Here is an 18,041-nt window from a genome sequence, read left to right as displayed (position 1 = left end):
GGCACCTGGTGTTGCCAGCGAGAACTCAAGGCCTGTGATCGATGGCATTGATCCAGGGTGCGGATGGCAAGCCCGGGCAGGCTGCTGCCACGGCTCCACCTTCCTTCCCTCTCTCCCCCCGCCAACCCTTTCTATTTTTATGAAAGAGAGCCACGTATTGATTTTACTGGCCTGCCAATTTATATCCCCTTCGTCGTCCTCATGCTGCCGTTGCCGGTAGGGGCTTTTAACCTGTTCCCTGCCATCTCTCTCTCTCTCTCTCTCTTCCAATCTGGTCCTTGCTCCTTTGACAGCAAGACCCACAGGGACTTGGCGGCTGATGCTTTTCCTAGCGCGGAAATTGAATGTGGAGGAAAAGCCAAACCATTGGTGAGATGGCGCCGGCCGTGTGCACGGCGCTGTACAGAGCAAAGATAAAAAGGCAAGTCGCGGCCGCAAGGAACCTCCAGTTGAGGATCCTGGGGGCCGTGCTGCTGTTCAAAGGTGCCAGAGTGCATCCGGGGGTGGGGGGGGGAGAGGAAGGGACAAACTGCCTCGGGGACCTTGCCCCCTCCCCTCTGCCCCTAGGAGGGTGAATCAAGTTTTATCTGAGGATGGGTCCAGCTCACATCTTATATAGAGAGGTAGCGACATCTGTCAACATTCAGTTCTGGACAGAGCGTTCCATGATATCAGTGGAACTTGGCCAATGGTGGAATGTGTTTGTGTAGAGGGGTGTGTGTGTGTGTGTGTGTGTGTGTGTATACGTGCATGCGCGCATGGACACACAGACACACACGAAGAGAGATGATTACTGGTTATAGGGTCCGTCTAGGCTTGGGCATGAAACTCATGTAGCCATGAAACTCACTGGGCAACCATGGGCCAGTGACACCCTCTTAGTCCAACCTACCTTGCAGGGCTGTTGCGGAGATTAAATGATGGGGGAAACCTCGTGAACATCTTATTGAAAAGTGGGATGTGAATATTCTTAATCGACAACAACACTCTGCCCTGTGCTGCTTAGAGCAAAGGTGAGATATACATATAATAAGATAAGAACAATATGAGACAGAGAAAAGAGAGGACATAACCGGCCGTGACAGCGATCACGCTGTGATTGAATGTCCATTTTTTTTTAATAAGGTGCCCTTAGGCAGGGGGCATAGCAAGGTCAGTGGGGGCCTGTGTTCAATAAATGACGTTTGGCCCCTCCTTTAATTTTTATACTTTTTTTTTTAACCTTTTGCTGCCATTTCACGCCGCAGTGGAGGGGTGATCCGTGGCTTCCCTCCTCGCCCGGACGAGAACAGAAGCCATTGAACCCCTTCCCACTGCGTGACTGGCTGCAAAATGAAGGGTGCTCATGTGCCCAGGTTAGCTGTCGGGACGCAGGCGCGCCTTCCATTTCTTAGTTGGCTGGCACAGCGCTGAGGGGTTCTGTGGCTTCGCTCCTCCTTCAAGCAAGAAGAGAAGCCATGGGGCACCCCTCCGCCGCAAACTGGCTACCGAACGGCAGGGGTGAGGAGCAGCGAAGTCAAGGAGCAGTGGGGAGGAGGCAAGGAATGGGGGCGAGGGGGCATCAGGGTGGGAAGCAAGCTGCGTGAGGGGAGGGGAGGGCCCCTGGGGGCATGGGGGCCTGTGTTCACTGGACCCCTACTGCTATTATTACTGCTGCTGCTACTACTACCATGAATATTTATTTTTACTTTTCTGCAAAAGTCCCCCAAGCGGTTTATAAGATGCCTCTCAATCCCAGTTGCAGGGGAGCAACAGCAGCAGGAGAGGGGGCGTGCACAGAGCCTCTGTGGGCTCCCCAGAGGCATCCGGTGGGCCACTGTGTGAAACAGGATGCTGGACTAGATGGGCCTCCTTGGGCCTGGTCCAGCACACTGCTCTAACCACGCTGCTCTACTGCCGCTCTCCCCCTGAGCCTTAGGCTCGGATCTTGGTGTCCTGGGACACTCGCTTGAGCCAACTGCAACGTGCTGGCCAGTCAGTCAGTCCCTGGGCAAGGTGCGTTGGCAATCCTCCGTCTCTGCCAACTATCAGAAAAGCGCTCGGTGTGTGTGTGTAATCCTGAACTGCTGCCAGCCTCCCCACCCCACTTTTCATGCTTGCCGGAGTGCAAAGCCCCCTTCCTGTCCCGCCGTGCAGCTTTTCTCTGGGCATGCACACACACTCCCATTCCAGAGGGATGTATGTCCCTGCCAAGCCTAGTGGCTCCTCACTAAGGCTTTTTAGTTCAGAAAAAAGACGACTGTGGGGAGACATGATGGAGGTCTATAAAACCATGCATGGTGTGGAGAAAGTGGAGAGAGAGAAATTTTTCTCCCTTTCGCATAACCAAGAACCAGGGGACATCCCATGAAATTGATTGCTAGAAAATTTAGGACCAGCAAACGGAGGTACTTTTTCCACACAATGCATAATGAACTTGTGGAATTCTCTGCCACGAGATGTGGTGACAGCCAACAACCTGGATGGCTTTATGAAGGGTTTGGATCACTTCATGGAGGAGAGGTCTCTCAATGGCTACTAGTTGGAGGGCTACAGGCCACCCCCAGCCTCCAAGGCAGGATGCCTCTGAGTCCCAGTTGCAGGGGAGCAACAGCAGGAGAGAGGGCATGCCCCTTTCAACTCCTGCCTGTGGCTTCCAGCGGCATCTGGTGGGCCACTGTGTGAGACAGGATGCTGGACTAGATGGGCCTCCTTGGGCCTGATCCAGCAGGGCTGCTCTTATGTTCTTATGTTCAAAGCTTTTAAAAAGGGAGCGACAGCAGGGAGGGGACAGGGAAGAAAGGAAACCACCCCTGTCTTCTTGGTTCCTTGGCATCCTTTCCTCTCCTTGGCCACAATCTCTTCCCCCTGCCTCACCCCCTGGGACAGCCGGAGGACTTCACTGTTTTTCTAAAAATGGCTTCCAAGAGGGCGGGGTGGGGTGGCGAATTGCCAAGGTCTTTATTCTGGACGAGTAGGTGAGCCCGTCATTGACTGGGCAAAGACATTTTGCGTAGATGACGCTTCTAGGAACGTTCAAGGAATGAAATGTCCACAATAGAAATTTGTTTATCCATGTGCTTGCAAAAGGGAAGTAAAAGAACAGTTTGAAATCAGTAGGATTTCAACTTCAAACAATGTTCATTTTATTATATATGGTGCATTTGGATCTGAGAAGGCTCTTCTGCTTTTCTCGGGCATGATGTCATTTTTGCAATTATTGACCTGCTTACTGAGTGTTAAAAAAAATTATTCTCTGCGGCTGCCCCAGAGCTTGGGAATATGCTCCCTGTTTTAAAAAAAAAAAAGGAGGGGGGGACTTCTTAATCTTTGATTGTGGTTTAAAAGACCCTCAAGACACCCCTGTCTTCTCAGGCTTTTAACTGAAATGAATTTTAAACTGTTTAATTGTTTTTATCCTGTGAAATTGTGTTAACATTTTGGAGCATGAGTGTACACTTTGCTTTGATTTCTTCTGCCTTCAAAATGGCTGCCGGTGGCGGCGGGCGGGGAGGGGGGGAGCTGGGGGGAGAAGCTGGAGAGGGAACATTTCAGAATGGTGGAGGTTGGAGGCCTGGACAGAATTCTTTCTTTCTTTCTTTCTTTTTTAAAACCACTTGTGTATGGAGGACGAAGGCGAGAGCCAGAACTCCGGTGCCAAAGTAAACTGCCTGTGAACTGAGCGTTCTTTTCCGTCTCTCGCTGTCTTTTGCCAACCTTGCATTTTCTCTTTCTTCCTTCTCCATTCTGAAATGTTCCCCTCCCCCCTCCTGCCACCATGCCCCGCTCCTGAGGTAAAATGGACACGAGAAGACGGTTGGCTTCTGGTTTTCTGAGTCCCGGGGTGCACGTGTTTGTTTTCGTTTTTGTTTGGCTTTTAAAAAAAAAAATGCTTTCAGTTATTTATTCAGAGTGGCAACTTTAAAAAAAGAAAGAAAAAAGAACTGAGTTCAGGGAGAGGAACTACCGTGGGTGGGTGGGGGGGGATATTTTTGCCCATGTCGGCATAGCAATCTCATCATTTCATTTGGGGGGGAGGGTTACAAGTCAAATTTGGGGGGTGGTCTGTGGGGAGCCCCAGAGACCCATTTGCCTGCTTCCTCTCCTGGGTTTCTGAACGGAGCACAAAATGGCCGCACAGGGGAGTAAAGTTGGCAAGTGGGGAGGAGAGGAAACAAAATGGCCGCCCCCTGGCCGGTGACGTGAACACCGGAGCCTTCCCCACGGGCCCCGTGGCCCCCCCAAATGTGGCTAGGAATGGTCCTCCATACAGTTGTGTATGTGTGCCGTGTGTTTGTGTGTGTGGGTGAGACCTAGCTCCCACCCTCGCCAGATATTTCCTTGCTTCTCGCACACACACACACACACACACACCAGCGTGGCATCCGTTTCGGAAACTCTTTTTGGGACAGCGTGCGAAAAAGAAGGGAAGGCAGCAGTGCCGTCAGGCGACTTGGGAGAGCCGGGACTCTGTGTTTTGACGGTGGCTGCTTGGATTTTCTCCCTCCGGTCCCCCTGCCAAGAGCACAACTGAGCCCGATGTCGGCCAGAGGCCATGAAAGAGAATGCCAAAGCCCATGCTGGCAGCAGGAGGATGCGGGCGGCGGCGGTGGTGGGGGACAGAGAGAGCGAGAAAGAGAGGAGTGTGTCTGCGAGAGAGAAAGAGATGGAAGGAGATAGGAGGGAAATATTTTGGCAGGGAACCTTGGCGCGAGCCCAGTTTCCTGAGGCCAAGCGTAGGCTGGGATGGAGGGAAACAGCGGGCCGGACTATCGGGGAGGCATTAGCACAGCCTTGATCTCTGCCGGGCGAGGGGGCCGGGGTCTGGGCTTGTGGTCCTCATGCGCGGACGTACTCCCACCCCTCTAGTAGCAAACGCCGCGGTAGTTATTAGACACGACTCGGCTCGTTCTTGCAGTGAACACCGAGGTGAAATGTATAAACGCCCGCAATATGAACGGCTGCAAAGTGTCGTGGCTGGCTGGAGGCGGCTGGGCCCAAATCCAGGCTCGGAGTGGATATTTTCCAACTCGAAGTCCCTCCCCAGCATCAGTCACAGCTGCTGGGAGCTGAAGCCGGAACTTCGAGACTGAAGTGTGTCCGGCTTTGTTGTAGGAACATAGGAAGCTGCCAAGTACTGAGTCAGGCCACTGGTCCGTCTAGCTCAGTATTGTCTGCACAGACTGGCAGCAGCTTCTCCAAGGTTGCAGGCAGGAGTCTCTCTCAGTCCTGTTTTGGAGATGCCGCCTGGGAGGGAGCCTTTGGCAGGCAAGCAGGCAGGCGCTCTTCCCAGAGCGGCCCCATCCCCAAAGGGGAATACCTTGCAGTGTTTACACAAGCGATCTCCCATTTAAATGCAAACCAGGATGGACCCTGCTTAGCAATTCATGCTTGCTACCACAAGCTAATTCTCCTCTCCTAAGATTCTTTGTCCGTCAACCAGACAAGAAGCAATGCTCCTCATATTTATACCTGGACACTCCAGTGGCTTTGTGCTGCCTGTCAAGTTACCTTTTCCCTGGAGTGTGGGGCCACCTTGAGCATGGTTGCATCTGTCTTTGGGGAGGCTTATTTTCCCCCCTGGGGTCATGATGGGAACCACCAAAGGGGGCTGACCCTTTAGGCAGCCATTTGGGAATGCAGCACAAGCTTGGCTCTCTGCTGTGAATTCTGTTGGCTTCCACCTGCCCGCCCCCCAGGCATTACCTGACAAGATGATGCTTTACCTGTGCTGACCCTTGCTTGGTGTTTTTCACATTTGTGGTGGGTTGTTGTGATATTTTATTGTGTGGCAACATTTTGATTAGTAAACTGCTCCGGGGTGTGTGTGTGTGTGTTATGACTGAAAGACAGGCCACCGAAGGAAACATACCTTTAATCAATGAAATGGCTAGTTAAGAATTAACGTTTGCAAACGTTAAACTGTTGGACCTGGAAGCAGACCACTTTGCAAGACCTCCTGTGCTTTTTCGGCTTAAGAAAAACTTTGCTGAACCTGGGCAGCAGATTTTGCCATGCCTTCGTGTGTGACCTAAGCAGTCTTGGAGGGCCCAACCAGCTCCCCTGCAAAGTATATAACACAGAAATCGGCTTCCTGGAAGAAAGAGTGGAGCTTTTGACTAGATAGGGGTTTTTAAATTTTGATTTTTTAATAGAAATTGGGAAGGTGCGGAGTGGGTATGTACCAAAGGTAATAAAAGTAATAAAAGCCTCAAAGTGCCAACTCCAGCAATGCAGGATCCTGGATGAAGCTGTTTTGTTGTTGTTGTTGTTGTTGTTGTTTTAAACCCTTATCTGACTTTGCTTTTGCATCAAGGTCCCATCAGCATTAAAGCACAAAATGGGGGAGAACATATTTTATTGTATTGGGAGAGGGTATCACACCCTCCCCCCTTTGCCTTTTTAGGGTGTCTCCTTTAAAAAGCAACCCTGCAGCAAGCATGCAGAGACTGGGACCCCCAACGGATGTGGCCCCTTGTTGGGCACCCTGGGGTAAAGGGACCCCTGAAGCCTAGAGGGAAAATTCCCTGATTTTTCCCTTGGCAGCACCGGCTGCTCTGCTTCTTGCTTGCCATCATGGCCTGAGGGAGGAAAGAAATTGGTGACCCCCCCATCGTGGCTTTAATGGGCTTGCTAAACAAGGCAGTGTGGTATAGGCGTTAGAGCTGGGGTCTAACAGCAGCCCTCCAGCTGTTATTGGAATACAACTCCCATCATCCCCAGGCATAATGGCCAGTAGCCCGGGCGGATGGGACTTCTAGGTCAATCTCTGCAGGAGTGCCGTTGTGTGAGGGCTTTGGTTCGGAGGGCTGGACTCGGATGGGGGAGAGCCAGGTTCAAATTCTCCCTGGACCAGGAAGCTCAGAGCAGTAAGGAAGAAGAGCTGGCCCCTTTGCTAAGCAGGGTGCACCCTGGTTTGCATTTGGATGGGAAATGACATTTGTGAGCACTGTAAGATGTTCCCCTTAGGGGATGGGTCCATTCTGGGACGAGCACCCGCCTGCTTCCATGTAGAAGGTTCCTCCTGGGCATCTCCAGATAGGGCTGAGTGAGGCTCCTGCCTGCAGCCTTGGAGAAGCCACTGCCAGTCTATGTGGACGATACTGATCTACATAAGAACATAAACATAAGAACAGCCCTGCAGGATCAGGCCCAAGAAGACCCATCTAGTCCAGCATCCCGTCTCGCACAGTGGCCCACCAGATGCCTCTGGAAGCCACAGGCAGGAGATGAGGGTGTGTCTTCTCTCCTGCTGTGACTCCCCTGCAACTGGTACTCAGAGGCATCCTGCCTTGGAGGCTGGAGGTGGCCTGTAGCCCTCCGACTAGTAGCTGTTGATAGACTTCTCTTCCATGAAGTGATCCAAACCCCTCTTCAAGCCATCCAGGTTGTTGGCTGTCACCACATCTTGTGGCGGAGAATTCCACAAGTTGATTATGCGTTGTGTGAAAAAGTACTTCTCTTTGTTGGTCCTAGATTTCCCGGCAATCAATTTCATGGGATGATGCCTGGTTCTAGTGTTATGCGAGAGGGAGAAGAATTTCTCTCACTCTACTTTCTCCACACCATGCATGATTTTATAGACCTCTATCATGTCTCCCCGCAGTCGTCTTTTTTTTCTGAACTAAAAAAAAGCTAGAAAACCTCGACGGAGCAATGGCCTGACTCAGTATATGGCAGCTCCCTATGTAATCCCAGCTAACCCACCTCGCAGGGTGGTTGTGAGGATAGCTGGGGAGCCCAGATTGACAGGTAGCACCTGATCAACCCGGAGGAAACGCTGGGGTAAACATGTAGGTGGTAAGAAGAGCACTTAGGAAAATTATCTCTATAATCTCCCGCATCAAGGGTTCCTAGGGACGTGTGGATTCCAGCCAAGGCTTGGTGCATCAGAAAGCGAGGGCTGTGTGTGGAAGATGAGGAGAGTACAGAAGCAAAGTTGGGAGCGGAGGGGGGAACGGAGCCGGCTAATCCAGGATGCTAGTAGGAACCGATAATGCTGAGCTCAGCGTCTGCAGTGGCTGCCCAGAGAGCCTGATTATTTTTAGATAAGATGGAAAGCGGAGAAGGAGTGCTGGGCCGCAGCCCGCATGAGGCGTGAGTTGTGTTTCTGATGAGGAAGAGAAAGGCAGAGGCGGGGGTGAGAGGGCTGGCGCAGTGGTGGCTCCTGTCATGCTGCCGTGGGTCTCCAAACGGCCAGGCCCCAAGGCTGTTTCCTCAGGAAGGGAAGAGGGACGGCACGTGCGTGTGGCTGCGACACAGCAAAATTAGAAGGGAACCCAGGTGGCCATCTAGTCTAACTCCCTCTGCACAAGAGAGTTAACTTTTTTTGGGGGGTGAATCTAGCTTGTTGGATTGAGTGCTTCTGAGAATATGTGGTGTTCCCTCTTTCTCAAAGAAGGGCAATTTTTAAATAAAATAACGCAGGGGTTGCTGTATTCATCTATGGCAGCAGAAACAGAACTTGATCTCTCTCTCTCTCTTCTTCTTCTTTGTCTGTCCGTCACTCCCTTTCATGCCTTTTTTATTTATTGAGAAATATTTTAAATTAATATTTTAAATAAAATGAATAAATTTCTGTCCCTTTCTTCCTTCTTTCTGTAGGTATCTATCTATTCCACCCTTCCCTGCATATTTGTCTTTCTATTTCCCTATTCCTCCCCTGCATATCTGTTCCTTCCTTGCTTCCTTCCTTCCTAGGGATGTGCACGAACCGGTTCGGCGTTCTGTTCTTAGAACGCCGGACCGGTTCGGAACCCCTGCGTCCAAACCTGTTCGAATGCAGGGGCGGGGTTGGCTTTAAGGACGGGGGAGGGTGCACTTACCACACACCCTGGCCACACTTCCCCCTCCGGCGCTCTAATAGTCCCGTGGGGCAGCAGCGTACCTCCTTGCTGCCCCATTGTTTCAGTGACCGGAAGTCCCGTGCACGCGTCACGGGCATGCACGTCTGCTTCTGACGCACGCACGGCAACTTCTGGTCATTGAAACAATGGGGCAGCAAGGAGGTACACTGCTGCCCCACGAGACTATTTCTACACAGTGTTGGAGGGGGGAACGCGGTGGGTGGGGGGTGAGTGCAGCGTCCTCTGTCCTTAAAGCCACCCCAGCCCCACCATTGGCTTGAAGGGAGCCGGTTCCATGCACATCCCTATTCCTGCCCCACCTATCTATCTATCTATCTATCTATCTATCTATCTATCTATCTATCTATCCCTTCTCTGCACATCTCTCTCTTTCTCCCTCCTTCCTGCCTGCTTCCTTCTTTATCAATTGAAATTTCAAATTTTGATCCGAATTTCAAAGGGGCCTTCATCTTGGTATATCAGTATCGGCATTATTCCTCAGCGTTACTTGGGATTACTCCTGCACGGGGTTGAGAGTGTGATGGCGTCATGGCAGGCACGGGAGGGGCTCTGCAGTCCTGTAGCCGGCCCTGCGTTAATGGCGCCAACGGGGTTCTGAGGTCAGGCGTTGCGTCTGCTGCTGCCGGCGGCCGGGGAGGGCGGGTGGGTGAGAGGCTTCATCTGCGGCGGCGGCTCGTTAATCACCACACGGGCAGCAAAGTGAGTGCTGTCGAGGGAGCGCCAATGGAGAGGAGGGGGGGCAGCCATTACTGCGAAAATTATATTACTTTGAGCAGCCATTAGCGTTCAGCGGTTGCCGTAGCAACTCAGAGGGGCCCAGTCCTGCGGTCAGCCACGGCTAATCTTTACTCATGTGAGATAAGGCCAGAGATCTCGCTGGTGTTGCCAACGTCCACTGCCAGCAGAGCTACTCTGCCCTTAGCCACAGGCATCTCTCTCTCACACAAGTGTGAACTGACACCAACACACACGTTGTTGAAAATACTGTGTTTGAGGTGACCCGGGGGGCACAGGTGGTTGGGGGATGTAGCCAGCTGGTGGCATGGTTTGTACCTGCCATAATTATCTTTCCTCCCCAGCCTCACTGATGGTTTTCACTGAACATTTTATAACCTGCCTCCCCTGACTTCTGCAATGCCCCTCCAAAATTTTGAGGCTGGTTACAGGCCTGGACATTGCCACCGGATAAATTTCGGGGTTGTCTTTGTCAAAACTATTTTTGCTCCCCTCTCAGTTCCACAGATGCAATTAGAAACCACAACCTCCCATTTTTTTGTAATGAAATTGGGTGACAAGATGAATCTGGTTCTCACTGTCACCTGTTACCCTTGGCTGACCCTAGCAGTGTTCCTGTAACAGGGATTCCTAGGTGTTGACTACAACTCCCATCATTCCCAGCTGCAGTGGCCTTTGGATAGGGATGGTGGGTGTTGTAGTCAACAACATCTAGGAATCCCTTTTACAGAGAACACTGGAGGGACCCTAGACGCAACCTTGAACCTCTATGGTTTGGAATGTCGAAAGGTAGCCGCTGATACTCCAGGCAAAAAGATTCCAGAAGAAACTGTGTTTGTGTTGTTCCAGAATCTTGTGCAGCTGAAAATCTGACTGATGCTTCTTTCCCCCTCCAGATTCCGATCAAAGCAGCAGTCCCAGGACGGGAATCGGTTCAGACCAAGAGGACAGCAAGCCAGTCATTACATTGGGTGAGCGATTGTGGGGTGTTTGTGTGTGATGTGTGTAAAGGAATCTTTTGGGTGCTTCCTTCACCACCTTTCCCACTACCCCATTCTTAGGTGGCCAAATTGAGCCAAAAAGGCCCCCCTCTCATTTCATCACTCCAGGAGGCCAAATTGGGGAGGCCATTTTGCCAGCTGTGGGGGTGAAATGGGCGGCATTCCTGTTGGAGGCTGGTGGATTCTTGCCCCCCGACCACAATTCCCTTCTGATTGATGCAACGTGAGGTTGTTCTAGAGTTAAGGGGCCACTCCTAAAAGGCCCTGTCTTGTACATCCACCTGCCAATGCCTCTGGTGATGGCACGGGTTCATGGAAGCTCATCTTAAGAGCTTCAAATGGTACAAAGAACTATCTTCAATATGACATATCGGTGACATGAAATTAAATTGTGGCCAAAACTCCTCACCAGCCCAGTTTCCTCTGCTGCTGTCCTTGTAGTCCCAGTCTAAAACAGATGGGTTGTTATTGCTGCTGGAGCATTTTCCTTCCCACTGATGTTTGGGGAGACAGTTGTGCAAGTACTGAGTCTGTGAAATTCAGAATGAAACTAGGGCTCTCCTGAAATGCCCCTATAGTTTGATTCCCTGTTCAGGGACAGCAAAAGTGGCAGCATTTTGGTGATTTGGATATAGGGGGTGAAAATAACTTAGCAGCAACATTCTTCTGGATGACTGATGGCCAGTATCTCCCCCCACGAACATAAGAACAGCCCTACTGGATCAGGCCCAAGGCTTATCTAGTCCAGCATCCTGTTTCACACAGTGGCCCACCAGATAGATTCCTCTGGGAAGCCCACAGGCAAGAAGTGAGGGCATGCCCTCTCTCCTGCTGTTGCTCCCCTGCAACTGGTATTGAGAGGCATTTTGCCTCTGAGGCTGGAGGTGGCCCATAGCCACCAGACTAGTAGCCATTGATAGACCTGTCCTTTGCGAATTTGTCAAAGCCCCTTTTAAAGCCATACCACATCCCATGGGAAAGGATTCCATAGAGTAATTATGCACTGTGTGGAAAAAGTACTTTGTTCTCCAGAGAGCAACTCTGGGTCATTGCATAGGGTCATTCCCAGAGGGTTTAGGGGGAAATTAAAATGATGTCTACCAGGCACCTATAGAAGCATTGCTGCAAAATCTGAATGGCAAAACCAAAACAAACCTTCAGGAACTGTGGCAACTTTTTGCCTCCCCCCCCCCTTAAGCTTTGAGCAAAATGTGTACCTTGCCTTTTAAACAAAGTAACCCAAGGTGACTTCTGAAGCTACCCATACCATAACAAGATGTTTTAAAAGAAATTGTATGAATCCAGTAGAAAACAAGGCAAGGTACTGTATTTACCTGTATCCAAGACTAGGTTTTTTCCAAGTTATTTGATGTTAGAAATCAGGGGGTTATCTTAAATTCAGAGTCGTCTTCGATTCGGGTAAATACGGTACAATCCAGGCTTGGGCAACCCATTCGGCAGATGGCTTGCCCTTTGGTGGATTCCTACAGCCTGCTGAAGGCTTTCAGAGTTCAGTCTCCCATGTTGAACAGCTTGTATCAAAAATTCAGAAAATTGGCCGAGACAGTTGTTGAGCATTGGCGGACTTTTGAAATGTGTGCAAACTCTCTCTTTGCAGACGCGACGGATTTCCAAGAGAATTTTGTCACGTCAGGGGTTTTCAGCGTCACGGAACTGATCCAGGTGTCCAGGAGTGAGTAGCTCATGGTCGCCCCTTTTTTCCTCCTGATGAGGTTGTTGTGTGTGTGTGTGTGTGTGTGTGTGTGTTTGTGTAGATGGTGGTGACAATGGGAAGGCAGAGTGGAAGTGGGAAGGTCAAAGGTGAAGCCTGGAGTTCGGTGGCTTTCAAGGATGTAGAGGAAACCAAATAGTTTCCTTTCTTCACATGTTCTTCTTGGGAGGAATTCTGAAATTCGCTTTCGAATTTCACTTGGGAGAAATTTCGTTGCCTGTTGCAGGCTCCCATGCGGATTGGCCGCCAGAAGATGTTACTCCGGTTGTGACTTCTTTGCTAAATGAGCATCAGTGGGTGCAGCTGGGAGGAACGGTTGCATGATCTGAGGTCTCAATGGGGTAGAGTCAGAGATTCGTCTCCGTCAACTTTCAGTTCAAATGTCTGGGTGGTTGTGTGGGGGCAACTTGCTCCCTGACTTGCCTTATTTAACCCCCCCCCATTTTCACCCATAATTCCTGTTGGAATGATGTGAATCATCCATGTAGTGTAGTTCAGAGGGGAATTGGGGGAAAGTTGGTGTTTACTTTCCCCTCGGAGGGGCACCCCTATGAGACCCCCTTCTCATCCTTGGAAAATCATCAAAATGGTGCCTCCCAATTCCACCTCTTCAGCTCAACCCTAGGCTATATAGAACCTCTAGGTGCAGAAGCAGTATACCTCTGAATACCAGTTGCTGGGGAGTGTCAGTGGAAATGTGCTGTTACCTTTCAGCTACACTTGTGGGCTTCCCCAAAGCATCTAGCTGTCCACGGCTGGAAACGGGATGCTGGGTTAGATGGGCTCTAGATCTGATCAACCAAAGCAGTTCTTATGTTAGGCCTATCAATGACTGTTTACAGAAGTGCTGGGAGATACGTGGCCGAGGGAGGGCTATTGTTTCTGTAGGGGGCAGGCATCTACACATCCACTTGCCCGCTCGCCAGTCGCGAGCGACCCCAGCCCTCTGGCGAGCAGAACACTCAGCACCACACAGCTCTCCTCCCCAGAGGCCTCACTCTCATCTTCATTGCCATTCTGAACTGGTAAGAAACAGAAGGAATCCTTTCTGAGCAGTCAGAGAGGGCTCCCTCTGTTTCTTCGCATCTCCATAGCCCAGTGCAAATGACAGGAGACCCACTTCTCTTCTAAGCCCTCTGACCGTGCGCCAGAAAAGGATGTGATGGAAAAGAGGCTATTGGTGGCAACCTCAAATAATGGCTGGCTAGTGAGATAAGCCTAAATGTGTGGGTCCCTGGAAGGGGCTATTATAGAGGGGAGGGCTGTAGCTCAGTGTAAGAGCATCTGCTTTGCATTCAGAAGGTCCCAGGTTCAGTCCCTGGCAGCATCTCCAGGTAGGGCTGGGAGAGACTCCTGCTTGAAACCCTGGAGAGCTGCTGCCAATCTGTGTAGACAATACTGAGTTAACTGGACCAAAGGTCTGACTCAGGAGGAGGCAGCTTCATATAGAGCTGGTCTACCAGTTACTCTTTCATTTATTTATTTATTTATTTATTTATTTGCACAGTCAGACAGGTGTTATTGACTGGTTTGTTTTATACAGACATCGAGTCCTTCCCAAGGACCTGGGATGGCTGAATTTTATTATCAATGTTGTTGCTGTTATTATAGATATCGTCGCAGAATATAGGCTATTCCCAGTAAAGTTGCTTTTTGTAATTGGCTGATGGTGATTTCTGTGGCCCCGATGGTGTTGAGGTGCTCTTCAAGTTGTTTTGGAATTGCACCTAGGGTGCCAATTACCACTGGGATTATTTTGGTCTTTTTCTGCCACAGCCTTTCAATTTCAATTTGTAGATCTTTGTATTTTGTGATTTTTTCTTCCTATTATTATTATTATTAACATTTTATATCCCGCTCTTCCTCCAAGGAGCCGAAAGTGGTGTACTACATACCTAAGTTTCTCCTCACAACAAGCCTGTGAAGTAGGTTAGGCTGAGAGAGAAGTGACTGGCCCAGAGTCACCCAGCAAGTCTCATGGCTGAATGGGGATTTGAACTCGGGTCTCCCCGGTCCTAGTCCAGCCCTCTAACCACTACACCACACTGGCTCTTGTATATTCCAGTTTCTTGCTTGAACTTGTTGATCAACTGCATTTGTTGTTTTGTAATGAAGGGCCAATTTTTCTCAAAGTGCTCCTGTAATTCGATACTTGTGCTTTGAAAAAGCAGCATAGAAATAAGCTAAATTCTCTCTGTCTGTGTGTGTGTGTGTGTGTGTTTTAAAGTTGTTGAGGTTTGGTGGTAGTTGTGTGTGTTGTGATCTGTCTTTTATGCCCTCAGCTGTCTTGAGCATTCTGTTTAGAGTGGAAAGGCAGAATTGGTTTCCTTTAGAGTTAGATCTCAAGTAAGGTTAATGTCTCAGCTTGAAAACTTGGAGTGCTGCTGCCAGTTAGTGTAGAAGATATTGAGCTAGATGGACCAAGGGCCTGACTCAGTAGAAGGTAGCTTCCTATGTAACCAGAGTTATATAGGAGAGGAGAGCTGGTCTGGTGGCAGCAAGCATGACTTGTCCCCTTAGCTAAGCAGGGTCCACCCTGATTGCACATGAAAGGGAGACTAGAAGTGTGAGCACTGTGAGATATTCCCCTCTTAGGGGATGGAGCCACTCTGGGAAGAGCAGAAAGTTCCAAGTTCCCTCCCTGGCAGCATCTCCAAGATAGGGCTGAGAGAGACTCCTGCCTGCAACCTTGGAGAGCTGCTGCCAGTCTGTGTAGACAACACTGAGCTAGATAGACCAATGGCCTGACTCGTTATAAGGCAGCTTCCTATGTTCCGAGTTGCCTCTGCTCCCTGTATCTGGCCTTTTTCTGGTGGGCCACAAGTTGTTGCTGGGCCCGGTGCCCCCTAGGGCCCAATCCATCAGGGTTGCCTGTTACGTTCTAAGGCCTGTCCACTGCAAAGACCCAGGGGCTGCCGTGGGTCTCTGCCTGCATAACAGAGAGGCATGGCCAGCCCATGAGGCAGGCAGCCTCCCGTTCATTGCAGTCCGAACTCCCCAGGGTCAGGGGAAATCAGGCTGCCTGATTTCGGGGGCAGCCTATATCAACATGGGAAGCTGCCTTCTACTGAGTCAGACCACTACACAGAATGGCAGCGGCTTCCCCACGTTTGCAGGCTGGAGTCTGTCCCAGACCTATCCAGAGATGCTGCCAGGGAGGGGACTGGGACCTTCTGCAGACAAGCAGGCAAGTGCTCTTCCTAGAGCGGCCCCATCCCCTAAGAGGAATCTCTTCCAGTACTCACACATGTAGTCTCCCATTCAAATGCAAACCAGGGTGGGCCCTGCTTATCAAAGGGGACAATTCACGCTTGTTACCCCAGGTGTTGTGGTGCCTGAGGCAAGGGGCCAAATGCTGCCCTTGCCTCAGATGGGGGCCAGCCCCCTTTCTGGACGGACCTTTGCAAGCTTTGAAAGTGGCGCAGGGGGCGGGGAGGAGGGCAGGTCTCCAACAGCCTCCTTGTCCCTCCTGGTGCTTCTTGCAAGGGTCAGAGGGATCCCAAAGAGCCGCTCCGGTGGCTGTGGCAGGGGGCATTTTGCTGTCCTGCTGCCGCCCCACCAACCGGCCACCTGAGGCAACCGGCTCTCTTCGCCTCCTGAATGGGCCAACCCTGCCTGGTTTCCAGCTAATGCATGTCCCACCTTAGTGCCTCTAGTTTTCACAGCTTTCCCTGCTAGCCTTGAGTTGGTGGTCATCTGATCTCTTTCCGCTCTGCAGCGCCGGTGGTGACGGGCACGGGGCCAAACTTTTCCCTGGGGGAGCTGCAAGGGCACTTGGCCTATGACCTGAACCCCTCGAGTACGGGATTGAGGCGGACGCTTCCCAGCACCTCCTCCAGCGGGTGAGTCAGGATTTGGGGGGAAGGGGGCTATTTTGCCCAGTGGAGGACTGAGCTGGTTGTCGGCCCAGGGCTTCCCTGGGGCCAGAGTTGTGCCTTTAGACCTGTCCTGCAGGTCCCCAGAAATGTCTGGAAAAGAGGGTGCTTCTGAACATGTGCAGTGCGGATTTGAAAATAAATACCTTATTATTCTTTATCATAAGGTATCTTGGATTTGCTCCTGGACCCAGAGCTCTCCCTGGTTTCTCAGGTTGAGGCACTGGCCAGGCTTTTTATCAGCTTTGGCTGATACGTCAGCTACGTCCATTTCTAGATGTGCATGACCTTAAAACAGTGGTACATAATGCTGGTAACCTCCAGACTTGACTACTGTAATGCGTTCTACATGGGGCTGCCTTTGTACATAGTCCAGAAACTACAATTGATACAGAATGCGGCAGCCAAATTGGTCTCTTAGACAACATGAAGAGACCATATAACACTAGTTTTGAAAGAATTACGCTGGCTGCCAATATTTTTCTGGGTGAAATACAAAGTTCTGGTTATCACCTATAAAGCCCTTAATGGCTTGGGTCCAGGCTATTTAAGAGAATTAATTTGTACAATTTTAATTTGTTTTATACTATTGTTTTTATTGTTTCATGTATTTTAATCTGTTTTTTAATATCTTAAATTTTGTACACCACCTAGAGATGTACATATTAGGCGGTATAAAAATTTGATAAATAAAATGAATAATAAATAATATATTCCCATGTATGCACCTGATCATATATAAAGCTATATACACTCTATAACCTTACAAGATATCTTATTTCCAAAGAAGAGTATGGAAATACAGCTCTTCCTAGTAGCTGCTGGCCATCATGTTTTTCCTACAATTCATGTAACTCTCTGGTGTATTCTGGGAAAGCTGCAGTGCATTCTGGGAAAGCAAATGGCAGCTAGCAGCTGTGGGGGAAGCAGCAGTGCCTTCATCCACAGAAAAAGTGCTATTTTTCAGTTTTAAAGATGGAAAAGAAAAATCTCAGTGACATTGGTAAATCACTCCCCCGATTCTGAAACGGTTTTATAGCTTTTATGAGTCCCCTCTGTGAAAGGGACAATCCATTTTTGCTGGAGAGAATTGTTTTTGGCAAAAATGGAGGGCTGTTGGCTCAATGCTAGTATAAATCTGTGGAGACGTAGTTATACAGGCCCAGTTGTTGTATGAAAAGGATGCTAGGTATGTGCATTTATCTTAAGAATCCATTGAACTGGATGCAAATGGACCTCATTCATATTTGGTTCTATTCGTTCCAAAACGGGTATATCCTGGAACAAAAGGCTAGGAAGAGGGCTTACATTTCGGAGCCTCGATTTGTTGTCTGTTTTGTTTTTTAAATGCCATAAAATGTCTCTCTCGTGTGCAACACTCGCTGTTTGGCTGCCGCCATTTTGTTTTGACCCCTACGACTCCATGACGACACGGTGTATGTGCCTAAATTAAAATGGCCACCACACGTTGGCGGTGGTAAGAAGGAGCTCCTACTGCAAATGAGAGGCGCGTGTTATCTTTAAAATAATGAAAAATCGGAAATATATTTCAGGAAGATAAAAGAAGATGTATTTAAATAAGTGTGGAACAAATGAATGGATATAAACAACATGTACATGATAAAACAAGCACAGAGTTTTGCCTTGCGTATTGCTAAAAGCCGTCGGGTTTAAGTGGGTGCTGACTAGGCCACTTGTTCCCTTCCCCGTCCTCAGGAGCAAACGGCACAAGTCGGGTTCCATGGAGGATGACCTGGACACCAGCCCGGGGGGTGAATACTACACATCCCCCAGTTCGCCCACGAGTAGCAGCCGCAACTGGACGGAAGACATGGAAGGGGGTAAGTTTGGG

The 18,041-nt window shown here is 50.0% G+C and overlaps 1 protein-coding gene across 7 annotated transcripts in view; it reads left to right on the top strand.

Annotated features, from left to right (window-relative positions):
* Positions 1–18,041, top strand: part of NFIC (nuclear factor I C) — a 110,445-nt gene that overhangs the window by 71,554 nt on the left and 20,850 nt on the right. For 6 of the 7 annotated variants that reach the window (XM_053296090.1, XM_053296088.1, XM_053296091.1 and 3 more), the window contains exons 3-6: positions 10,478–10,552; positions 12,201–12,275; positions 16,033–16,156; positions 17,906–18,030. In XM_053296090.1, coding sequence (XP_053152065.1) covers positions 10,478–10,552; positions 12,201–12,275; positions 16,033–16,156; positions 17,906–18,030 — 399 coding nt within the window. The remainder of the gene's footprint in view (positions 1–10,477; positions 10,553–12,200; positions 12,276–16,032; positions 16,157–17,905; positions 18,031–18,041) is intronic. The other variant, XM_053296087.1, reaches the window with a different exon arrangement.

This window comes from Hemicordylus capensis, chromosome 2, assembly GCF_027244095.1.
Source record: "Hemicordylus capensis ecotype Gifberg chromosome 2, rHemCap1.1.pri, whole genome shotgun sequence".
Taxonomy (NCBI): domain Eukaryota; kingdom Metazoa; phylum Chordata; class Lepidosauria; order Squamata; family Cordylidae; genus Hemicordylus; species Hemicordylus capensis.
The sequence above is the reverse complement of the archived record's forward strand: the minus strand, read 5'-3'. Positions and strand labels throughout refer to the sequence as shown.